Raw genomic sequence first — 27,478 nt, forward strand, 5'->3', positions numbered from 1 at the left:
TTTAGAGCACAGGTTATTACTCTGGTACATTACCCGCGTCTCAGAACAGGACGCGAACCTACTCTGCCCGGTCAGAGCTTTGAGACTGTATCTGGAGCGCTCCTCCCCCTTCAGGCAGTCGGACCAGCTCTTTGTCTGCTTCGGCGGCCGCACTAAAGGTTGTGCTGTCACGAAACAAAGACTCTCACACTGGATAGTGGACGTGATCTCGCTGGCATATGATGCTAAAAACCTGACTTTCCCTATAGGCGTTAAAGCCCACTCCACTAGAGGCATGGCCTCATCTTGGGCTTGGTCGTGTGGCATTTCTTTGGAAGATATCTGTGCGGCGGCAGGCTGGGCCTCTCCGTCCACTTTTATCAGATTCTACAAATTGGAGGTTCCAGCTCTACAAGCAGGGATTTTCTCCATCTAGGCTCTATCTTGACCCTGGCAAACAGATTGCCTTACATTTTGGCCTGTACACATTAGTCCTTAAGCACCATTCATTAATCATAAGATCCGACTATGTCCGATCAGCTGTTCAGACGAACCAACTTTTCCGGTTCTTCATTCCCCTTATAAGCCGCCTCTGTCGGTCTCTCGGGGGTTTATTAACATGTGCTTTGGGTATACTGGGTCAGTCAGCACACACGGCGCTTTACATTGTGTTCCCCATTCGTAATACGAGGAACCTCTCTCGAAAGGGAACGTACTCGGTTACTTTCGTAACCTCGGTTCCCTGAGAGAGAGGAACGAGTATTACGTTCCGTGCCGTGTTTATGCTTCTCAGGTATCGCTTCAGTCGATCTTAAAACCTGACACTTAATGGCGAATCAGGGTCTTATATAGCCTCCTGTATGCAAATATAAGCACCTTTTACGGCGGGCTTTCTGGAACCATTGGTTCGTTCCTCTCAGCCCCCTTACCATAGGTTCCTGCAGTTGCCGCGGCCCGGCCAATCAGAGCGCTCCTCCCGCTGGGCTATGGCCGTACAGCGGCACTACGCTTTACATGGATACCTTTATTAATAAAGTTTTGCTTCATATTCTCGAGAAAAGGAGTTTTCCCCCCATACGTAATACTCGTTCCTCTCTCTCAGGGAACCGAGGTTACGAAAGTAACCGAGTACATTTATGGTGGACAACCGGTAAGTGTATTTTATTATTTAAGTTGGTCCGTTTAACAGTTTATGTAACTCATGACACAAAGTGCAACGCTGTTTAGCTTTGTTAACTAACGTTAGATGGTAATTGAAACTAATCCGAAAAACGTAGCATATAAAAGTGTAGTAATTCATTCAGACACCATCGATTGTTGGTGTTTGTAATGATCAGTTTAAACTACTGAATAGACAGCTTACCATTCTGAAACATCCAGCAAAAGTCTTTCCTGAGCAGGTTGTAATCGATCCTCTTCGATATTCTCTGGGTCCGATTCCGGCTCAAATTGATAAGGCAATATAGAAATTTTTGCAATAACATTGAGCGCGCGTATCTCCCCGTTATGATAAGAGGCGAGACCTTTCCGGGCAACGTGATAAGCTGCTGTCCAATCACAGCGTGGGAAGCGCTGGCCTAATCAGAACTCGTTACGTGTTTCTGAAGGAGGGACTTCATAGAACAAGGAAATCATCAGGCCGTTTTTAGGACAGAGGAAACACCGGTATACAGATAAGTAAATTGTGTGAAAAATACTGTTTTTTTTTTTACACGCGAAACATGAACTCATGTTATATTGCACACTGTAAAAATAATCAAAGCTTCGAAAACACGTGAAGAACAGGACCTTTAAGACAGCCAAGGGGCAAAATCGTAGTGACTCTGCACTTAAAGACCTGGGCCTGTATCCCTAAAGAATTGTTGTGCAAAAAGTGGCTCCTAGCGGCCAATTTCTAAGAAAATTCTTAGTCATGACGTTTTCTTAGAATTTCCCCTAAAAGTGACACAAAATCCCAGTTAATATAAAAGCTATTCCTCAAGATTCCTAGCGCTCAAAATGGCTCCTAAAGCGAGATCTGCTAAGAGCAAGGAAGAGGTCTTTTAGTGGCTTAGGAGTTCCCCTAAGCAGCTGCGCAAAATGGCCAACAGAGGAGGCCGGAGAGATGTCCTGCAAACACTGGATGACAGGGAATTATTGAGAATCATGTTTGTGGTGGATCTCCTTAGAGATGCAATTACTTCACCAACTCGACGCCAATACGCTATTACACCAGAGAAGAGAGTAATCACAGACATTGATAAAAGCTGAGCCGTGTTACCCTCGGTAAGACCACACTGAGTTGTAACGTTGTAATTTCTACTTCATTAAGGACAGCCCCTTGAGATAGGCCATCTTGTTTTCAATGGGGTCCATATGGGAGTGAAAGTACAAAATATGCCAGCTAGGATATTAATATGAGCAAACAAGACACAAATCATTATTTGAACAGGGTGTAATGAGCTTAAGTTTTCACATATTTTAGATTCTAATGTTAGGCTATAATCCCTACAGCAGGGGTTTTCAAAACCATTCCTGGAGCCTCCCCAGCACTGCACATTTTGGATATCTCCCTTATTGGACACACCCAGCTCAGCTCATGGAGTACTAAACTAATCAGCTGATGAGTTAACAGCTGTGTTAAATAAGACACTAATAAGGGAGACATCCAAAATGTGCAGTGCTGGGGAGGCTCCAGGAATGATTTGAAAACCCCTGCCCTACAGCTTACATGTTCAAGATATTTTCTTGAATGTGAAATATTATTTACAATTACAGTCTGCATAAGATTAGAGTGTATAATTATGTTTATTGATTTGAGGGTACATCCTTTGCTCATTATCACCAAAAGTTCATTTTCATCAAACTTGTAGGATCAACCAATCACTGCTTTTGAAATGATGGGGTCAACCACACCTCCTCACTTTCCATCCATTCCTTGCTCAGAGTTCACTGAAAATGTTCTGGAATCACTTCTAAGCTAAAAAAAAAAAAAGCTAGGAGCTCTCTGAGAGGATTCTCAGAATCTTTAGGGATACGGGCCCTGTGCGTGATCTTACCCGCTGCTCTGCTCGCTCTCTCCCGTTGCAGACCTCGCAGAACCACGCCCCCTCTGCCACACTAATAAAACATAAATAAATTATAATTATATATATATATATATATATATATATATATATATATATATATATATATATATATATATATACAATATATTATCATTAAAATATATATAATCAGGGGGACTTAAGACAAGATTTCTTGCACCCCAACAGTCATAATTTTGTTCTATATAATCATTTGCATCTTTACATTATAACTGGAAACACTAATTGGTCTTATGTCAAAGCCATGATGATTTCTGAATAACTAATTCTTGCATCAACAACAACAGAGAAGCAAAGCAATCCTAGTTTTTCCCGACGTGGCCCCTTTAAGCGGCGCAATTGTGACTCCGGCCAGCAGGCGGCGCTGAGCGCAGACGCGCAGATGGAGCTTCACACGGAGAAGGAGACGCGGGTTCCCTTCAAACCGCAGCGGTTTGTTTTGACACGCTGGGGGTTGGTTCGTTATTATCAGTCTCTAGAGTGGAAACCACGACAACGACACTAACAAACAGGTAATCAAATTTTAACGTTTTAACGTTTAACAGATAAAAGAAAAAGATCAGATCAGCTTTAAATCGCTCGCTGTAGCTTAGACAAAACAAAATTCATGTTTGGTCTTAAAGGTACACATACATAGAATACAAACATATCATAGAGAGATTTGAAGAATACCCTGGCCAAATTATCAAGATACACGCTATTTTGACGTAAGTTATGTTTGTTTGCATATCGATGTTAGTTTAGACTTGGCTATCATGAGCTGTATTATTTAGCTGATATTCATTATTCAAGTGGCTTACATTAACGTTAACGTTAACTTACATGTTTTACAGTAAAAGCCCACCCGATGAAACCTAAAGTTACACTGGATATATTCTGCACACGTTTATTTAATTACATTATTCATTATTTACGCGCACTTGTTACTGTACCTTTAATACGTGTGTTAATCGCTGTTAGGTGTAATATTTACATTACTGCATTTACTTTAGTTACTGTTCCCCTGAGAAAGTAAAGTAAGGGATTACTCTTATTTTTTCTGTAATTTAACTACAGTTACAAATGGTTGTTATTATTGGCTAGATTTTTTTCCGGCCAAATTGCTGGATTTTGTCGTTTTGTTTTATCTGCTTGTAAGGTGTCCTTGAGTGTCATGGAAGTCGGCAATAAATATAATGCATTAGGATGATTATTATTATCATAATATTATTATTATTAATATTATTAAAATGCGAATGCTATAGACTACTAAAAAAATCTTTATAAAACAATAGTACATTTAAAATAAAAAAATATGAATAATTCCTTTAATAGTTTGTCCAGTTCAAGAATAATTTATGCAATATATAATATTATAAAGAAATAAAAGAGTTGTTTCATGGCTATTCTTGTATTGTTCACCTGGTTGAGGTTTAAAAAAAAGTAATAAGTAATGCAATGCTTTTAAGTAACTTATCGAACGCTGATGTAAATGACTTCTTCTATGATTGGTTAATCTTTTTCTTTGCATGTTAAATTAAAAATCACAAAAGCCTGCATACAAAATCATTCAAAATATACAGAAGGCCCTAAAAATACAAAAGTGCAAAGTCTAAATCTGTCTAAAATATGACATCGTCGTTGTCGTTTATAGATCTTTTTTTCATATTACTTCTGAAACTTTCGAACCATTACTCTTCTAATGCATGTATATTGAAATCATTAGACAAATAAATATGCTTTAATAATATAATACATATACACATTTAAATATCAACATAATGTATTTACAAATAAACATAAAATGTTTTTTTAAAGTAATGATTTAAAATGTACCTTAAAGTAAAAGTTGTACATTATTATAAAGTGAACTTTCTAAAAGTGTACTTAAGTGTGTTAATAGATGAAAATGAACACTTTTATTATATTATTACTACCGGAATCTGCAATTACAGCTTATATATATATATATATATATATATATATATATATATATATATATATATATATATATATATATATATATATATATATATATATATATATATATATATATATATATATATATGTATGCACATGTATATACATGATTGAATGAGTGCTTGAAGTGAACTTCACATCTTAAAAAGTATGTATATATATACATATATATGTATGTGTATATATATATATATATATATATATATATATATATATATATATATATATATATATATACATACATACTTTTTAAGATGTGAAGTTCACTTCAAGCACTCATTCAATCATGAAAAATTCTCTTTTTTTCCAGTTTAGGTGCTTTTCTCTTGCACAGAATCAAATCCCACACCAGATCTGACATTTTTCCATCATTTGTCTTGATTTAGGCTGCATGATGCTGGAGCCAGCGCAGATCCGTCGGAGAGGCGCTCAGGACTTTGAAGGTTTCTATGATCATGTGTGTGCGGCTCAAGGATCGGCTCCAGTCCGTGCGGTGAAGGCCAGCCTGAGTCGAGGGATGTTAGATTTTAACCCGGATCCCATCAATCTGGTGGACTGGACACCAATACTATCGGCCCTGGCCATCAACAAACACCTTCAGCATGTTGCCATTAAGAGCTGTTACCTCACCAGCACTGGAGCTCAAAGTTAGTCCACACATCATACACCGATCAGGCATAACATTATAACCCGTGACCGGTGAAGTGAATTACACTGATGATCTCTTCATCACGGCTCCTGTTAGAGGGTGGGATATATTAGGCAGCAAGGGGACATTTTGTCCTCAAAGTTGATGTGTTAGAAGCAGGAAAAATGGGCAAGCGTAAGGATTTGAGTGAGTTTGACAAGGGCCAAATTGTGACGACTGGGTCAGAGCATCTCCAAAACTGCAGCTCTTGTGGGCTGTTCCCGGTCTGCAGTGGTCAGTATCTATCAAAAGTGCTCCAAGGAAGGAACAGTGGAGAACCGGCCACAGGGTCATGGGCGGCCAAGGCTCATTGATGCACGTGGGAACACCTTTCTATCAGAACTAGCATTAACTTCTGGAGCTCAAACTGCTCCAGAAGTTAATGCTTTACCAACTTTTGGTAATGCTCCAGAAGTTAATGCAGTACCAACTTTTATTTTAAGGTACTGATAGAAAGCTGTCAGAATACAAAGAGTATCTCAGTTTGTTGCGTATGGGGCGGCATAGCCGCTGACCAGTCAGGGTGCCCATAGTCTGTTGAATTTGCACATGTATTATTAGTGCACAGTGTATCTATTGGAAATATATTGTACTATATGGACTGCATTTATATAGCGCTTTTATCCAAAGCGCTTTACATTTTTGCCTCACATTCACCCATTCATACACCGACGGCGATGTCAGCCATGTAAGGCGCCATCCAGCTCGTCAGGAGCAGCTGGGGTTCGGTGTCTCCCTCATGGACAATTCGACACTTGGTCAGGTGGAACCCGGAATTGAACCACAAACCTTCTGGTTTGTAGACAACCTACATGAACCACTGAGCCACTGCCGCCCCGTAGTGTACTGCACATGTTATGTAATGTATAGTGTGGCATCTAGAACATTTGTTCTTATTAAATTACATAAATTGAATTGCAAAGTAGCTTATTAAACAGAAGTGTTTTAGTTGAGGAAGCTGCCCTGGATCCCAGAACTCAGTGTGGTGAATCTGGTTACGATCGAGTGCCTTTTCCTCCTCCAGGTTCTTACAAGACCCATAATAAGAAGAAGACTCCTGTGATTCATTCCAAGAATATGACGCTTCAGTTGTGCAAGGCTGTGCAAAAGTGCCTGTGTGAGTCGAGCAGCCTGAAGAGCCTTCATCTACACGGCCTGCCGCTGAGAGAGAGGGACCTCACCGCTCTCACAAAGGTCCGCCTATTCATCATTTGTTCGCTTTTATTTGTTATTTTTGTGTCTTTCTTCTTCTTCTACTTCTACTTACCGGTAGTTATTTTTTGTGTGCTTTAATTGATTACTTTATTTTTGTTTTATTTGATTATTATTTAAAGGTACACCATGTAACTTTTGGCCCTCTAGTGGTTAAAGAACAACATTTTGCGGAAGAACACGGTTTTGGTTGTGGTTCAGCTCTCTGCATGACGGCTCAGAAAACATTTACTAACAGACTCCCCATGAAATCAAAGTTTAAGTATGAATATATATGTCTTACTGTTATCTACAAGCAAGTGTGCTTCAAAACAATGATGAATTTAGCATTTTTAGGGAACAATCAGACAGTGCACTATATAGGGGATAGGGAACGATCAGACAGTGCACTATATAGGGGATAGGGAACGATCAGACAGTGCACTATATAGGGGATAGGGAACGATCAGACAGTGCACTATATAGGGGATAGAGAACGATCAGACAGTGTACTATATAGGGGATAGGGAACGATCAGACAGTGCACTATATAGGGGATAGAGAACGATCAGACAGTGTACTACATAGGGGATAGGGAACGATCAGACAGTGCACTACATAGGGGATAGGGAACGATCAGACAGGGCTCTACATAGGGGATAGGGAACGATCAGACAGTGCTCTACATAGGGGATAGGGAACGATCAGACAGTGCTCTACATAGGGGATAGGGAACGATCAGACAGTGCTCTACATAGGGGATAGGGAACGATCAGACAGTGCTCTTCATAGGGGATAGGGAGCGATCAGACAGTGCTCTTCATAGGGGATAGGGAACGATCAGACAGTGCTCTTCATAGGGGATAGGGAACGATCAGACAGTGCTCTACATAGGGGATAGGGAACGATCAGACAGTGCTCTACATAGGGGATAGGGAACGATCAGACAGTGCTCTACATAGGGGATAGGGAACGATCAGACAGTGCTCTACACAGGGGATAGGGAACGATCAGACAGTGCTCTACACGGGGGATAGGGAACGATCAGACAGTGCTCTAAATGGGGGATAGGGAACGATCAGACAGTGCTCTAAATGGGGGATAGGGAACGATCAGACAGTGCTCTAAATGGGGGATAGGGAACGATCAGACAGTGCACTATATAGGGGATAGGGAACGATCAGACAGTGCTCTATATAGGGGATAGGGAGTTATCAGACAGTGCTCTATATAGGGGATAGGGAGTTATCAGACAGTGCTCTATATAGGGGATAGGGAGTTATCAGACAGTGCTCTATATAGGGGATAGGGAGTTATCAGACAGTGCTCTATATAGGGGATAGGGAGTTATCAGACAGTGCTCTATATAGGGGATAGGGAGTTATCAGACAGTGCTCTATATAGGGGATAGGGAGTTATCAGACAGTGCTCTATATAGGGGATAGGGAACGATCAGACAGGGCTCTATATGGGGGATACGGAACGATCAGACAGTGCTCTATATGGGGGATAGGGAACGATCAGACAGTGCTCTATATAGGGGATAGGGAACGATCAGACAGGGCTCTATATAGGGGATAGGGAACGATCAGACAGGGCTCTATATAGGGGATAGGGAACGATCAGACAGGGCTCTATATAGGGGATAGGGAACGATCAGACAGTGCACTATATAGGGGATAGGGAACGATCAGACAGGGCTCTATATAGGGGATAGGGAACGATCAGACAGTGCTCTATATAGGGGATAGGGAACGATCAGACAGGGCTCTATATAGGGGATAGGGAACGATCAGACAGGGCTCTATATAGGGGATAGGGAACGATCAGACAGGGCTCTATATAGGGGATAGGGAACGATCAGACAGTGCTCTATATAGGGGATAGGGAACGATCAGACAGTGCTCTATATAGGGGATAGGGAACGATCAGACAGTGCTCTATATAGGGGATAGGGAACGATCAGACAGGGCTCTATATAGGGGATAGGGAACGATCAGACAGGGCTCTATATAGGGGATAGGGAACGATCAGACAGTGCACTATATAGGGGATAGGGAGTTATCAGACAGTGCTCTATATAGGGGATAGGGAGTTATCAGACAGTGCTCTATATAGGGGATAGGGAGTTATCAGACAGTGCTCTATATAGGGGATAGGGAGTTATCATACAGTGCTCTATATAGGGGATAGGGAACGATCAGACAGTGCACTATATATGGGATAGGGAACGATCAGACAGGGCTCTATATGGGGGATAGGGAACGATCAGACAGGGCTCTATATGGGGGATACGGAACGATCAGACAGTGCTCTATATAGGGGATAGGGAACGATCAGACAGTGCTCTATATAGGGGATAGGGAACGATCAGACAGTGCTCTATATTGGGGATAGGGAACGATCAGACAGGGCTCTATATGGGGGATAGGGAACGATCAGACAGTGCTCTATATGGGGGATAGGGAACGATCAGACAGGGCTCTATATGGGGGATAGGGAACGATCAGACAGTGCTCTATATAGGGGATAGGGAACGATCAGACAGTGCTCTATATAGGGGATAGGGAACGATCAGACAGGGCTCTATATAGGGGATAGGGAACGATCAGACAGTGCACTATATAGGGGATAGGGAACGATCAGACAGTGCTCTATTTAGGGGATAGGGAACGATCAGAGAGTGCACTATATATGGGATAGGGAACGATCAGACAGGGCTCTATATAGGGGATAGGGAACGATCAGACAGTGCACTATATATGGGATAGGGAACGATCAGACAGGGCTCTATATAGGGGATAGGGAACGATCAGACAGTGCACTATATAGGGGATAGGGAACGATCAGACAGTGCACTATATAGGGGATAGGAAACGATCAGACAGTGCTCTATATAAGGGATAGGGAACGATCAGACAGTGCACTATATAGGGGATAGGGAACGATCAGACAGTGCACTATATAGGAGATAGGGAACGATCAGACAGTGCACTATATATGAGATAGGGAACGATCAGACAGTGCACTATATAGGAGATAGGGAACGATCAGACAGTGCACTATATAGGAGATAGGGAACGATCAGACAGTGCACTTTATATGGGATAGGGAACGATCAGACAGTGCTCTATATAGGGGATAGGGAACGATCAGACAGTGCTCTATATAGGAGATAGGGAACGATCAGACAGTGCACTATATAGGGGATAGGGAACGATCAGACAGTGCACTATATAGGGGATAGGGAACGATCAGACAGTGCACTATATAGGGGATAGGGAACGATCAGACAGTGCTCTATATAGGGGATAGGGAACGATCAGACAGTGCTCTATATAGGGGATAGGGAACGATCAGACAGTGCTCTATATAGGGGATAGGGAACGATCAGACAGTGCACTATATAGGGGATAGGGAACGATCAGACAGTGCACTATATAGGGGATAGGGAACGATCAGACAGTGCACTATATAGGGGATAGGGAACGATCAGACAGTGCTCTATATAGGGGATAGGGAACGATCAGACTGCACTATATAGGGGATAGGGAACGATCAGACAGTGCACTATATAGGGGAAAGGGAACGATCAGACTGCACTATATAGGGGAAAGGGAACGATCAGACAGTGCACTATATAGGGGATAGGGAACGATCAGACAGTGCACTATATAGGGGATAGGGAACGATCAGACAGTGCTCTATATAGGGGATAGGGAACGATCAGACAGTGCACTTTATATGGGATAGGGAACGATCAGACAGTGCTCTATATAGGGGATAGGGAACGATCAGACAGTGCTCTATATAGGAGATAGGGAACGATCAGACAGTGCACTATATAGGGGATAGGGAACGATCAGACAGTGCACTATATAGGGGATAGGGAACGATCAGACAGTGCACTATATAGGGGATAGGGAACGATCAGACAGTGCTCTATATAGGGGATAGGGAACGATCAGACAGTGCTCTATATAGGGGATAGGGAACGATCAGACAGTGCTCTATATAGGGGATAGGGAACGATCAGACAGTGCACTATATAGGGGATAGGGAACGATCAGACAGTGCACTATATAGGGGATAGGGAACGATCAGACAGTGCTCTATATAGGGGATAGGGAACGATCAGACTGCACTATATAGGGGATAGGGAACGATCAGACAGTGCACTATATAGGGGAAAGGGAACGATCAGACTGCACTATATAGGGGAAAGGGAACGATCAGACAGTGCACTATATAGGGGATAGGGAACGATCAGACAGTGCACTATATAGGGGATAGGGAACGATCAGACAGTGCTCTATATAGGGGATAGGGAACGATCAGACTGCACTATATAGGGGATAGGGAACGATCAGACAGTGCACTATATAGGGGAAAGGGAACGATCAGACTGCACTATATAGGGGAAAGGGAACGATCAGACAGTGCACTATATAGGGGAAAGGGAACGATCAGACAGTGCACTATATAGGGGATAGGGAACGATCAGACAGTGCTCTATATAGGGGATAGGGAACGATCAGACAGTGCACTATATAGGGGATAGGGAACGATCAGACAGTGCACTATATAGGGGAAAGGGAAACGATCAGACTGTGCACTATATAGGGGAAAGGGAACGATCAGACAGTGCACTATATAGGGGATAGGGAACGATCAGACAGTGCTCTATATAGGGGATAGGGAACGATCAGACAGTGCACTATATAGGGGATAGGGAACGATCAGACAGTGCACTATATAGGGGATAGGGAACGATCAGACAGTGCACTATATAGGGGAAAGGGAAACGATCAGACTGTGCTCTATATAGGGGATAGGGAACGATCAGACTGCACTATATAGGGGAAAGGGAACGATCAGACAGTGCACTATATAGGGGATAGGGAACGATCAGACAGTGCACTATATAGGGGATAGGGAACGATCAGACAGTGCTCTATATAGGGGATAGGGAACGATCAGACTGCACTATATAGGGGATAGGGAACGATCAGACAGTGCACTATATAGGGGAAAGGGAACGATCAGACTGCACTATATAGGGGAAAGGGAACGATCAGACAGTGCACTATATAGGGGAAAGGGAACGATCAGACAGTGCACTATATAGGGGATAGGGAACGATCAGACAGTGCTCTATATAGGGGATAGGGAACGATCAGACAGTGCACTATATAGGGGATAGGGAACGATCAGACAGTGCACTATATAGGGGAAAGGGAAACGATCAGACTGTGCACTATATAGGGGAAAGGGAACGATCAGACAGTGCACTATATAGGGGATAGGGAACGATCAGACAGTGCTCTATATAGGGGATAGGGAACGATCAGACAGTGCACTATATAGGGGATAGGGAACGATCAGACAGTGCACTATATAGGGGATAGGGAACGATCAGACAGTGCACTATATAGGGGAAAGGGAAACGATCAGACTGTGCTCTATATAGGGGATAGGGAACGATCAGACAGTGCACTATATAGGGGATAGGGAACGATCAGACAGTGCACTATATAGGGGAAAGGGAAACGATCAGACTGTGCACTATATAGGGGATAGGGAACGATCAGATAGTGCACTATATAGGGGATAGGGAACGATCAGACAGTGCACTATATAGGGGATAGGGAACGATCAGACAGTGCTCTATATAGGGGATAGGGAACGATCAGACAGTGCACTATATAGGGGATAGGGAACGATCAGACAGTGCTCTATATAGGGGATAGGGAACGATCAGACAGTGCACTATATAGGGGATAGGGAACGATCAGACAGTGCACTATATAGGGGATAGGGAACGATCAGACAGTGCACTATATAGGGGATAGGGAACGATCAGACAGTGCTCTATATAGGGGAAAGGGAAACGATCAGACTGTGCACTATATAGGGGATAGGGAACGATCAGATAGTGCACTATATAGGGGAAAGGGAACGATCAGACAGTGCACTATATAGGGGATAGGGAACGATCAGACAGTGCACTATATTCTGGATGAGCTGTTATATAAACTAAATGCTATTGACTATTTAAAAAAAAAAAAGGAGGAGCTTTTCCATTATGTCCAGCCCTGTCTTTCTTTTTCAGTGGAGTTTACGACAACACTTGAATAATGCTACGTTTCAAGGCACTTCAGTGGCGCTTTAACAGATATAACCAGTTTAGATGGAAAGGATCTTAAGCTGACTAAAGACGTTGCTGTAGCTTTACTCATAAATAGACATTGTACTTCCGTTTAAATAAATTCCAGCTGGTAGAAAAGCCAGAAACCTAACTAAATGAAAAAAAAAAGCTATAAAAAAGTGAACATTTAACATCCAATGTACCCCTTAAATTTTGTAATTTTTAATGAAAAAGTTACTTAGTGTAACTTTTTAATGTTTTATGTACTTTTTTTGTTTAGTTTTACTTATATTTTTTTCCATTTACTATTTAATTGTATTTTTTTTTGTTTGAAAGCATATTCAAATGACGTTTTAATTTATGTTTAGGGTTTATCTAAGAGTGTGTCATTGGAGCATCTCTCTTTAGCACAGTGTCCGATCGCAGATCAAGGTTTGGAAGGTAAGTTGAACTTTTGATTCTGCACATCATACTATTACGGTTTTGTGGAAATCAGGATTCTTGTTCACTTACAGATTGCTTACAAATTCCTGTTTGTTACTGATTCCAAATTACATTACAAAATGTTTAGTTAGTAATATGACTTTTTTTATCACATTGAATGATATAGTATGATCTTGTACCATATTTATATAAAAATACCTCTAAGAGAAAGAAAATATATTCCATGCTTTATCAACACGAAGAGCATTAAATATTACATCAGAGTTTCCCAGACTGTGAGTTTAATGAAAAGCTAATCACAAACTTTTAACATTTAAATAAATAATTTTAAAATAATAAAAATTATGATAAAAATGTGTTTGAAAAAGAAAATCCTTACAAAGCCTACAATACATGATTAAATGACTTACTGAGTGATAATTCAAATAAAATTAAATGTGTTTGTCAGGAGATGATTTGATATGCGGTGCTGAGAAAACATACAAATGTAAATGTATCTGTAAATTCAGTAATTATAGGCACCCGAATCGCATCCACATATAACATGAAGGTTTGTGTTTTTATGTATCGTTAGCCTCATAGCATAGTTTCCCAGATCATATTGGCCAAAAAAGGACTTGGGCAATTATGCTATGAGGCTAGCTTTGTGGACAAAATGTTCACTTGCTGCCTAATATATCCCACCCATTCACAGGTGCCATGATGAAGAGATTATCAGTGTTATTCACTTCACCTGTCAGTGGTCATAATGTTGTGCCTGATTGGTGTATTTACTGTGTGTGTGAATAAATAAATAAAGTAATAAATGAAGTCAACAAGTATTTCAAGACGTAATATAATCTAAATATAAGTGCTTTATTTTTGGAATCTGATTATGTAATCCAGATGACATGTAATCCGTTACTACTACTCAGTACTTGTTGCTCATTATATTTATAAGCTTAATTGGGTTTTACACATGCAAACATTGTGCCTATATGTATTGAATTGTTAATAATGCTGACAGTATGTTTGATGTTGTATTGTTCTTTCATTCAGTCATTTGTCAGAGTGTGAAATATTCTTCAACGATTAAAACCGTGGATTTCACTTCCTGTAATATTACCTGGCAAGGAGCGGAGCATATGGCGAACATCATAAAGGTACAAGTCAACATTTATTGGTTTAATTCATTCCAGGTGCCCGTTCTTCGTACCTCGCTTAATACACCTGAGATGATTTGACAGATCCCAGATCTTCTAATCCTGAAAACTGATCTCTGGCTAATTTTGTTCTTCAAGTGAATTTGCGGATTGGATTAAAATATCCGGCTTAAGTTATCTGAGATCAATGCTCGTTCCCCTGTTCACTGAAGAGGGCAGATGATCGATACTCGAAACCACGATCAGCAATGCAGCGATTGGCTGGCGTCAAGACAACGTAATGACATCATATCATTAAAAAAGACACCTGGCAAAAATTGTCAAAGAAAAAAATATTTATTTCTGGACGTTTATAAGGAAACAAACAAACGATCAAACCAACATAAAAGTTAGATAAATTAAATGTGCACTGTTTTGATGAACATGATTCCCAATTATTTATATTCACGATTTTATAATATTTTTACACACTTTACATTTTTATTCCAATGTTGTAATTTAATTTTTATTTCAATTTGAAGCAGATTTGTAATGTGAAAATATGATTTATAGTTTCTTAACAGTCAAGATCAAATTATCTGCATCTCTTGCGCCGCATCAGCCATCCCATAATATCCGTCATCACTCACATTAATGCACGACGGAGATTAACTGCACAACGTGTGGAAACCTCCAATGCAACTATAAAGTAATTATTCCATCACAATTCACAAATAAATCTCTCAATCAAGTGACTGTGTCTATAGTATTATATGCAAATTTTAAACAACATTAAAATATTATTTTCAAATAAACTTTTAGATTTATGATTATTTTAAATTATTATTGCCCCCAGTAATGAAGTCTTGTAATAAAGTAGCAGTGCCCGGGACAGATTTTAATATCACCTCAAGATGCGCTCTAATCCTGTGTACATGAAATAAGCTGCCGAGCAGGTTTAAGCTAACGGACCCGTTGCTATGACTGCAAGTCCAGGATGAGCTTCGAAGAACCAAACAATCCGAGATAATGTCAAATCATCATCAGTCAAATCCAGCTAACTGAGTTAGCGACGTACGAAGAACAGGCCCCAGGACATAAATTCATCTGTTGCTTAGCACCAGGCGCTGAGGCGGCATAGTACGGCGTGGGTGGAGACTTTGCGCTACAGAAGGGCGGAGTTTGAAGCCATGAGCGGACTGCGCAGACTTACTCTCAACGACAACATTCTGATCGGAGACAGAGGAGTAATGGCTCTTGCCCGTGAGCTTTCAGAGGACCTGTGGGTCAAAGGTTCGAGAGGTCACTCTTCAGCACACGACATATACAGTATATTTGACTAGCACATACACCCACATTTCCACCTTCTGTTCCCCTAGCGGTGGACCTGCAGCGCTGTGGCATCTCTAATGAAGGAGCTCAAGTTCTCGAGCAGATGCTTCAGTCCAATTCCACTCTGTGTGTGCTTGACATCAGGAGGAACCCGCTCATCGGTAACTGACCCAAAACTTTGGGGTTTGGGAACAGGAAGATTTGTAAATGTTTTTGAAAGAAATACAGTAGTATTGTGAAATTACAGGTTTTTTTTTTTTGTTAATTGCTTTCAGACTGAAAGTGGTACTCGCGGCCCACTCTGTGAAACGATTGACTTGTATGCATAATCTTCAGACCAAGTCTGCAAAACAGCAAGCACAATACATGCTTTACTCTCAGTTTGCAATTGTAAAACAAACTTTTTGCAAAATGCGAAAGAGTTCTTTGTTTTAAGAAAGAAATAATTTCTTTTTACTCCCTGTTTATACTAAATATACACCTAATGTGATCATTTCAAGACTCAATGTTTTGAGAAACAAATACATTTTCACCCTTGCATTTCCGTTATTTTTGCATTTCTGTTTATAGAATAGTTAATGACATGCTAAAGTGATGTGATTGGTTATAAGGTAGTTTGTAATGTAAGACACACCAGCGATTTTAAACCGTGCTTTTAAAGGGTTAGTTCACCCAAAAATGAAAATTAGATGTTTATCTGCTTACCCCCAGTGCATCCAACATGGAGGTGTGTCTGTTTCTTCAGTAGAACACAAATGAAGATTTTTAACTCCAACCTTTGCTGATTGCCGGTCATATAATGGGGTGAATGGGTAACAAGTCTATGAGAGCAAAACAAACAAACAAAAAAACATGCTTAGGCAACATGCACAAAAACCCTGCTGCTCCGGACCACACATTGATTTGTTAAGACACGAACCGGTCGGTTTCTGTGAAAAACACAACAGTATTTGTTATTTTCTGGTGCGATCATAGATAGATCCTCATTAGTGCCTGCGCAGATCGATCGAATGAAGAATCTACATGGTATATATCTATGATTGCACCAGCTTGACCTCACCTAACGGAAGTTACTGCCGATGGGAAAACTTGATGAGACTCGTTGGGATATAAGAAAAAAAAAAAAGCATAAAAACTGTTGTGTTTCTCACAGAAACCGATCGGTTCGTGTCTTAACAAATCAATGTGTGGTCAGGAGCAGCAGGGTTTTTGTGCATGTTGCCTAAGCATGTTTTTTTGTTTGTTTGTTTTGCTCTCATAGACTTGTTACCCATTCACCCCATTATATGACCGACATAGGGGAACTTTAAAACTTCAAATGATGTTCTCTTTCCTTCTCTTTTAGATGATAATGTGGTGAAGGCTGTCCTCAAAAAAGTCCTCATGAATGCCAAAAGCCATGACTCACAGGTCTGAAATGTTTTGCCTCTTTAAATGTTTTAGATTATTAGATATTTAATGAATCTGTTGTTTCTTGATTTAATATTCTCATGTGCCATGCTCACTGTCACGTGTGTGTGTGTGTTTCAGTATCTTTGGCTCAAACCACCTTCTCCTAAAGACACTCTTGATCATTCACGGCAGTTGAGGAGGAGAAACGCAGGGAAAGCTACATATCGAATTGGTATTTGCAGTATTTTGGCTAATTTTGTCTAGTAGACTTGTCTGGCTATCACCAGACCAAGCTAAATTTAAGTGAACATTGATCTGGAGAGTCTGCTCTGTATTTTCTACTGCACAAGAGGCGTGATCAACGAGCATAAATTAAATGACTCTGTACGCAATTAGATAGTCTTTCAACCAATCAGAGCACAAGAGGCGTGATCAACGGGCAACGACCCATTGTTTCTTTATCCGTCATCATGTTAATCCCACCAATAGCGTGACAGGTGGATAAGCCAGTCTGTGATTGGTTCCCGCAAAAGTGTAGCAGAAGCAGTAGAAATGAATGTACAGGTTTCCAGACTGAGTTGCCGGGCAAAATCAAATCACCTGCAGATCAGGCTGGGGTTTGCCCAGTCTACTAGCAGACAGCAACATGGTGTCGGCCCAGATTCGGGCCCTTTCTGGTACATGTGGATTCACGATGTTGCTGGAGATGTCTAGTATGTTTGACAGGACTATTTTCTGTCGTTCCCTGCAGGATCCCGACGCTCCTCATCCGTAAGCTCTGTGTGGAGGCCTCCTCTGCCTGGGTCAGTGGGGTACGTCCCATGGCGCACTGCTGCACGGGCGGGCTCACAGAGGTACACACAAAGATATTAGTGATATCAGCCCCAGGATAGATATCAGAACTGAAGAGTTACCTCGCAGATTTCAGATATGCTTTTCCATTCAGTTCAATAAGATGCTTGAATGTGTCTCTCTTTGTCGATCTATAAAGAGGTGTGTCACAGGCTGACGGGATGACAGACCAGAGCTTTCAAGTAAGAGCTGTTTTTTATTGATTTATGCTTGTGTAAATTGATCTATTCATTTGGCGGCCACTTTTATCTATAGCGACTTACAAATGAGTTGCTGATTTCGTGCTTTGCAGTTTTTGTTAATGAGGAACAGTGACGGCAGTAACGCGTTACTCTAATCTGACTACTTTTTTCCACTGACGAGTAATCTAATGCGTTACTATTGCCAAACCAGCAATCAGATTAAGGGTGCGTTCACACTTGTCATGTTTGGTTCGATTAAAACGGACCCTGGTGCGATTGCTTGTTTAGTGCGGTTCATTTGAACATATGTGAACGCTGCCATCCGAACCCTGGTGCGCACCAAACAAGCGGACCAAGACCGCTAAAAAGATGGGTCTCGGTCCGCTTCCAAACCAACTCTGGTGCGGTTCGATTGATATATGAACGCAACACGGTTCAAAGACATGTACACGAACCAAAAACCGGACGTAATGTCACAAGATGTGACGCATAGTCAGCTGATTTGATGACGCGGAAAGATCAGTGTATCCAAAATGAATAACATTAACATTAGAGGGCAAACGTAGAGCAACGAGGAGGCGCCTCATCAATATTTGGTCCGACGAACATGTTTCGAAAATGATAGAAAAAACACACAAAAAGCAAACCTGGTTCTTCTCATCAGAGGACCTGTTGCCCATTAGCCGGTACAGACGACAGAACGGCCGTCTCTTTTCTGCACAACGGAGGAAATACTGCTGCTGTTTTGAATGTTTTGAACATTTTATGAGCTCTTCATGAGTTCTCAGCGGGTAAAAATAATGCCATATGTACACGCATAAAATAATCGTGTTTAATCAGCACACAGCATTGTTTTGAATGTTCGGTAAGCGAGCTCCTATGTCATATAAGCCGACCAATCAGGTTGTGACCGTCTCCCTGTGCCTTTGGTTCGGTAACTTTAGGTTCGCTGTTAAAAATGCCAGTGTGAACGCTAAGCGGACCAGGACTATATGTTTTGTTTTTGTTTTTTGGTCCGGACCAAATGAACCAAACTAACCGAACTACAAGTGTGAACGCACCCTAAAGTAATTTATCCAAGTCACTGTGAGTTACTATTTTAGACATTTTCCTTAGTAAAAAAAATATATATATATTTTTTTTGCTGTCTTCTTGCAAAAAAAGAAGAAAAGGGTAGAGTATTTTTTATTTTCAAATTAAAATGTCAGGAGATATATTGTTGACGGTACTGTTAAAATGCACTTCCAATAAAGTGAGTGTTGGCAAAACTGTTTGTCATTTCTGTGTTGAGGCGGCAGGGGTGTTGTCCACAACTGCTGGATGTAACTGAAGAAAGTAACTTGTAATCCTACTTAGTTACTTTACAGATGACTTGATTGTAAAAGTGTCTAAGTTACCTTTTAAAGGAGAAATCAGTAATCAGATACTTTTTCAAAGTAACTGTGGCAACTCTGCTGAGGATAGAGGTTGTCATGAGGGTTTTCTTCATCAGAACGCCACCTCTGTGCGGGTAACCGTGGAGACGGAGTCCGAGTCTGGGGAGGTGGATGATGCGCATGTACCGAGTCCTCAGGAGAAAATCACAAGCCACCAATTCAGAAGACTACAGACGGAGAACAGCCGATTACAGGTGACACAGGAGCAGTCTGTCCTGAGTGTGTGGCACGAGGAGGAGGCGTGGAAAATTAAATGTCACTTTAGTCAGGAGAGATTATTTAGAGAGGTGACGTGGATATACACTAAAGTTTGTGTATAAAGTCTCTTCTGCTCACCAAGGCTGCATTAATATGATGAAAACAGTAATATAGTAGTGACATATCACAATCTAAAACTGTTTTCTATGTGAAAATAGTAAAGTGTAATGTATTCCTGTGATCAAAGCTGCATTTATCATCTTTACTCCAGTCTTCAGTGTCACATGATCCTTCACTAATCACTCTCATATGAGGATTTCTTATTAATGATTATTAATGCTGAAAACATTAAATGTTGGAAAGAGTGACTCATTATTTGAAGAATATAAAGTTCAAAAGAATAGTGTCTATTTGAAATGGAAATCTTTTTGAAACAGTATCATAACGTTTTTACTGTTGCATTTGATCAATTTAAAATGTCCTTATGAAAAGTAATATTTAAAAAAATATTATAATTTTTTTTAATTTTACTAACCACAAACCTTTAAATAGTTGTGTATCATGATTTCCAAAAAAAATAAATGAAAAAACTGCAGCTGTTTTCAACATTGATAATAATCATTAATAATTCTTGATCATCTAATCCTCATATAAGAATGATTTCTGAAGGATCATGTGACAGTGAAGACTGGAGTAATGATGATGATCAATTCAGCTTTGATCACAGATATACATTACACTTTACTATATATTCACATTACTTTGTAATATTTCATAATATCACTGATTTTACTGTAATTTTGATTAAATTAAGCCTTGGTGAGCAGAAGAGACATCTGTCAAAAACATTAAAACAAATCTTAAAGATTACAAATTTAGTTATAAATATGTAATAATCATGTAATAGTTCTTATTTTTATGTTTTACTCCATTTTAAGACATAAAAGACAAGGGTAAAATAATCCAATTCATGAAAAGTAGCAATGATAGTGATGAGAACATTTTCAAAACTGTTTTATTGTGATCTTAATATAACAAAAAGAAAAGTCTACTATATGTACAGTACTTGGTTTTGATATTTTGTTATCTAATGTAATGACATTCTTACATTAAGAGTGGTTTAAATATACAGTTAAATATTTTGGTGCCACCGACTGTGTGTGTGTGTGTGTGTGTGTGTGTGTGTGTGTGTGTGTGTGTGTGTGTGTGTGTATACATATATATATATATATATATATATATATATATATATATATATATATATATATATATATATATATATATATATATATATATATATATATATATATATATATATATAAAGGATAATATGGTGCACTTCCTCCGCTCACCCACAGGTGGAGCTAGAAGAGTGTCGGCTGAGGTTGGCAGAGGAGAGGAACACCAGACTAAAAACCAACTCTCGTCTGGTGGAGGTACAAGTATATTCCCAGCTATTCTGTTGGTAAAATCAATAGTAACATTTCAGGATGTAATGTTAATATGTCTCTTCCTGTAGCTGGAGCTGGAGAATGAGCGTTTGCGCAGTCTGAATCAATCCCTGTCTGAAGCCCATCTCAGCGCCTCTGTTCTAGAGGATGATCATGTGCTGGAAAGCATCGAATCCTCCTTCCACAAATTCCACGCCTTCCTAGACCTGCTGAAAGACGCTGGGTCTGTCCGATCTGTTGGCAGATATTTAATTTGGCTCATATATTTACATCATCTGAATGATTGATGCAAGTCTAGATTATGATTTTTAATCTTTAAAGATTTAGTTGGAATTAATTGGGAATTTCTTGCTTCCTGTTAGGCTGGGCCGGTTTGCGTCTATGGCTGGAATTGACCAATCAGACTTCGGGCTTCTTGGGCATCCTCAGCTCTCCTCAACAGAGAGGACAAACATCAGCCGAGAGAACCAGAGAAACCAGGAGAGGAGCGAGAGTTCAGCCGTGAGTAGACATAGGGCAAACAAGACACATTCAAACATTTTGTTTATTTACTACCATTCAAAAGGGTCAGTACATTTTTTAAGGGGAACTATTATGCAAAAATCTCTTTTATATTGTTTTTGCACATTTATGTCTGCAGTGTGTAAAAATCCATCCACTCCGTTTGTTATTTTCCCCATTAATCTGAAACAGTGTCTCAAAATGAGCCGTTCAGGAATGTATGCCATTGTGACGTCACATTGCTTAGGCCCCGCCCATGACTGCTGACAGAATCTGGCCTATTAACATAGCTCCGCCCCTCAGTGAGCCGCACACAGTCCACCATGTTTATCTCCTCACCAGAGCATTTAACAGCAGCATTCAAGTGAAAAATGTATTCTTATTAAAGCTACTGAAGTTATTCAGTCGAGAGCAGTGTGATTTTTATGTTTAATTCATATTAACAGCAGTAGGTACTGTATATTATGCCGCTGTTACTTTAAAGCTACACTGTGATATTTTCCGCCATCTAGCGGTGTAAACGCAATCCAGTGAATATTAGTTTCTGTTTCTCTCAATTCCGATTTCGTTTGAACTCCTACGGAGGCCGATTTAGTCCAATATTAACATGGCTTCCAGTTCGACCTCGTCCATGAGTGACATCAAGTGTTAAAATGCGAAAAGCGAAGCTTGAATTTATGGGTATGTCCCTCTTTGAACCCCTCACCCGTATGTATTTTCAATGGCGTATTATTAACTTACGAGAATACTTTATTACTTGAAAGAAGTAAATATACATTAATGAGCACATATATTTTTGAAAAAACTAAGTGTTTCTAGCTAAGAATAAACTAAAAAAGTTACACAGTGTAGCTTTAATATTTAATTATTCTGTTTTTGTGCATGTCTCATTTGCATTTAAAGAGACATGCACAAAAACAGCATGTTTTTCCTTCCACTCAAAATGGGCATTTACAACGTGATCAAGTGGGGTATTTTGAGCTGAAACCTCACAGATAAATTCTGGGGACATCAGAGACATCTTGTAAAAGGAACATATAGGTCCCCTTTAAGATTAATGTATTTATAATTCAGCAAGGATGCATTAAATTGATCATAAGTGACAGTAAAGACATTACAAATGCTACAGAAGTTTCCTATTTCAAATAAAAGCTGTTCTTTTGACTAGTCATTAAAGGATCATGTAAAAAAATGCTTCCACAAAATATGGAAACATTTCAATCATGAATCCACAAAGCACAACTGTTTTCAACATTGATAATAATCATAAATGTGTCTTGATCATCAGATCCTCATATGAGCATGATTAGTGAAGGATCATGTGACACTGAAGACTGGAGTAATGATTATAAATTCAGCTTTGATCACAGGAATAAATTACACTTTACTATATATTCACATAGAAAACAGTTACTTTAGTTTTGTAATAATATTTCATTATTTTTGATCAAATAAATGCAGCCTTGGTGAGCAGAAGAGACTTCCTTCAAAAACATATAAAACCCAACCCTAAACTTTTGAATCTTAGTGTAATAGTATTATTTTGCATTTTTATTCCAATTTTGAAGTCCTAACAAATAAGGAGAATAATAAAAAGAAACAAGAAAAAAAAATCATTTATCACACTTGGAAGGTAATCTTACGAACCCCAAAACCTCCAAACTTTTGAATAATAGTGTATTTATTGTTTTATTTATATTATTATTATTATTATTCCTCTAATGTCCACACAGATGGCAGACATTCTTCAACCTGTATCAAGGACCCATTCAGAACCTCCTGCTAACGCTGAAGACTTTCCCCAGCCTCATTCCCAACAGGAAGTGCCTCTAATTCCAGTCAGCTTTGGTCGTGCCTCCCAAACGTCACAGGAGCCACTTGAGTTTGAGGCCCCGGAGCGGAGCCGGCAGTCCTCTGACCCCTCAAGCCGCCAGAGGGCCAGCGGAGGCTCCGGCTCAGGAAGTTCAGTCAGCAGTGTCAGTCTTCAGTCCAAAGGCTCGAAGTCTTCTCGGGCGAACGGATCCGTGTGCTCTGCTCTGAACTCCAGAGCGTCGAGTCGGTCTGCGTTGGGTTCAGGCAGACACAGCGCTTCCGGAAGCCAGAGAGGTGCGGCTGGATTGGTCGGGTTCTAGAGCAGCTGGAGAGAGCTTGGTTAATGTAAAGAGATTGTCCGGATGGTTAAATGTTTGTTACTGCTGTTATAATACTATTACATATTTGTTTGAAAGGTTGCTGTGCTTTATGACATTCTAGGTTCAGGATGTGCTTTATTCACAGATAATACATTTGTTTAGTTTTATAGACTCTTAAGTTTTATTTATTGTATATTTGCTGTTCATTGACACTAATGTTGTTAAGATTTTTTTGCTAAATTGATTGAAAACGGTAAAATCAAATTTGCCATCTGCTAATTGTTGTAATGTTTTTTCTATGAATCATTTTTCATTTGAAAATAAACCCATATTTTGTACATATTGTATAACCTGCATAGTGCAATATCTTCACTTTGCAGTATGATATTTTCTTTAGTCTTTAATGGTGTTGCAGCTTTGGCAGGGGGATTTCTGATTCAGAAAATACTATTACATTTTTATATATATATAAGTGAGGAAAATAAGTATTTAAACACCCTGCTATTTTGCATGTTCTCCCACTTAGAAATCATGGAGGGGTCTGAAATATTCATCGTAGGTGCATGTCAACTTTGAGACATGATCTAAAAAAAAAAATTACACAAATCACAATATATGATTTTGTAACTATTTATTTGTATGAAACAGCTGCAAATAAGTATTTGAACACGTGTCTATCAGCTAGAATTCTGACCCTCAAAGACCTGTTAGTCTGCCTTTAAAATGTCCACCTCCACTCCATTTATTATCCTAAATTAGATGCACCTGTTTGAGGTCATTAACTGCATAAGGACACCTGTACACCCCATACAATCAGTAACCATCCAACTACTAACATGGCCAAGACCAAAGAGCTGTCCAAAGACACTAGAGACAAAATTGTACACCTCTCCAAGGCTGGAAAGGGCTATGGGGAAATTGCCAAGCAGCTTGGTCCACCATTTTTACCACTGTTGGAGCAATCATTAGAAAATGGAAGAAGCTAAACATAACTGTCAGTCTCCCTCGGACTGGGGCTCCATGCAAGATCTCACCTCGTGGGGTCTCAATGATCCTAAAAAAGGTGAGAAATCAGCCCAGAACTACACAGGGGGAGCTGGTCAATGACCTGAAAAGAGCTGGCACCACCCTTTCCAAGGTTACTGTTGGTAAAACACTAAATCTTAGAACATACTCTGCAAGAACAAAGAAATTTGTTAGTTTTCTTGAGGTGGCAAGAACAAAATTAGTTTTGGCCAGTACATTCATACTTAACGAGAAAAGCAGGTGCCGATCATCTGCGTTTCTCCACATTAACCACGCCCACTTTAAATCTCTGACCAATCACACTATAGTTCTCGGACACCCACAAGAAAAAAGTTCTGCTCAGGCGATGTGTCGAGAACAAGCTGCGAGAACTCTCAAACCAGGGCTGCCAGAACAAAATGACGTCATTTTGTTCTCGCAGCCCTGGGAGCGAGAACTTTTTTTTTCTGTTCTTGCGGAGCATGTTGCAGCCTTAAGATGTCATGGTTTGAAATCATGCATGGCACAGAAGGTTCCCCTTCTTAAACCAGCACATGTCCAGGCCCGTCTTAAGTTTGCCAATGACCATTTGGATGATCCAGAGAAGTCATGGGAGAAAGTCATGTGGTCAGATGAGACCAAAATATAACTTTTTGGTCATAATTCTACTAAACATGTTTGGAGGAAGAAGAATGATGAGTACCATCCCATGAAAACCATCCCTACTGTGAAGCATGGGGTCGTAGGATCATGCTTTGGGGGTGTTTTTCTGCACATGGGACAGGGCGACTGCACTGTATTAAGGAGAGGATGACCGGGGCCATGGCTTGCGAGATTCTGGGGAACAACCTCCTTCCCTCAGTTAGAGCATTGAAGATGGGTCGAGGCTGGGTCTTCCAACATGAAAATGACCCGAAACACACAGCTAGGATAACCAAGAATGGCTCTGTAAGAAGCATATCTAGGTTCTGGCGTGGCCTAGCCAGTCTCCAGAACTAAACCCAATAGAGTCTTTGGAGGGAGCTCAAACTCTGTGTTTCTCAGCGACAGACTGACTGATCTAGAGAAGATCTGTGTGGAGGAGTGGGCCAAAATCCCCCCTGCAGTGTGTGCAAACCTGGTGAAAAACTACAGGAAACGTTTGACCTCTGTAATTGCAAACAAAGGCTACTGTACCAAATATTAACATAGATTTTCTCAGGTGTTCAAAAACTTATTTGCAGCTGTATCATACAAATAAATATTTAAAAAATCATACATTGTGATTTCTGGATTTTTTTTTAGATTGTCTCTCACTGTGGCCATGCACCTACGATGACAATTTCTGACCCCTCCATGATTTCTAAGTGGGAGAACTTGCAAAATAGCGTTGTTCAAATACTTATTTTCCTCACTGTATATATATATATATATATATATATATATATATATATACACACACACACACACACACACACACACACACACACACACACACACACACACACACACACAAAGATTCTCCATAGGTGTAATGTTTTTTATACTGTACAAACTGTACATTCTATCCCCTTACACTGCCCCTAAACCTACCCATCACACACACACACACTGCCCCTGGCATAACATTATGACCACCTTCTTAATATTGTGTTGGTCCCCCTTTTGCTGCCAGAACAGCCCTGACCCCTCAAGGCATGGACTCCACTAGACCCCTGAAGGAGTGCTGTGGTATCTGGCACCAATATGTTAGCAGCAGATCCTTTAAGTCCTGTAAGTTGCGAGGTGGGGCCTCCATGGATCGGACTTGTTTGTTCAGCACATCCCACAGATACTCGTTTGAATTGAGATCTGGAGAATTTGGAGGCCAAGTCAACACCTTAAACTCGTTTTTGTGCTCCTCAAACCATTCCTGAACCATTTATGCTTTGTGTCAGGAGCATTATCCTGCTGAAAAAGCCACAGCCACCAGGGAATACCGTTTCCATAAAAGGCTGAACATGGTCTCAGCAATGCTTAGGTAGGTGGAGCGTGTCAAAGTAACATCCACATGGATGGAGGACCCAAGGTTTCCCAGCAGAACATTGCCCAAAGCATCACACTGCCTCCGCCGGCTCGCCTTCTTCCCATAGTGCATCCTGAGGCCATATGTTCCCCAAGTTCTTTCATTGCTCCATGGTCCAGTTCTGATGCTCACATGCCACTGTTGGTGCTTTCGGCGTTGGACAGGGGTCAGCATGGGCACCCTGACTGGTCTATGCAGCCCCATACGCAACAAACTGAGATGCTCTGTGTATGACACCTTTCTATCAGAACCAGCATTAACTTCTTGAGCAATTTGAGCTCCAGTAGCTCGTCTGTTTGATCGGACCACACGGGCCAGCCTTCGCTCCCCGCATGCA

General features: G+C 40.4%; 1 protein-coding gene across 1 annotated transcript; it reads left to right on the top strand.

Annotated features, from left to right (window-relative positions):
• Positions 1–3,429: 3,429 nt before the first annotated feature.
• cep78 (centrosomal protein 78) lies at positions 3,430–24,414 on the top strand. The gene is made up of 16 exons (XM_067412993.1): positions 3,430–3,577; positions 5,411–5,671; positions 6,737–6,906; positions 13,420–13,492; positions 14,534–14,637; positions 15,735–15,909; positions 15,996–16,109; positions 17,294–17,358; positions 17,479–17,572; positions 18,092–18,194; positions 18,332–18,374; positions 19,867–20,004; positions 21,367–21,444; positions 21,528–21,682; positions 21,822–21,960; positions 23,694–24,414. The coding sequence occupies exons 2-16, from the start codon at positions 5,416–5,418 to the stop codon at positions 24,090–24,092; spliced, it is 2,106 nt and encodes a 701-aa protein (XP_067269094.1). The 5' UTR covers positions 3,430–3,577; positions 5,411–5,415; the 3' UTR covers positions 24,093–24,414.
• Positions 24,415–27,478: the final 3,064 nt, after the last annotated feature.

The sequence above is a fragment of the Pseudorasbora parva genome, chromosome 13 (genome assembly GCF_024679245.1).
Source record: "Pseudorasbora parva isolate DD20220531a chromosome 13, ASM2467924v1, whole genome shotgun sequence".
Taxonomy (NCBI): Eukaryota; Metazoa; Chordata; class Actinopteri; order Cypriniformes; family Gobionidae; genus Pseudorasbora; species Pseudorasbora parva.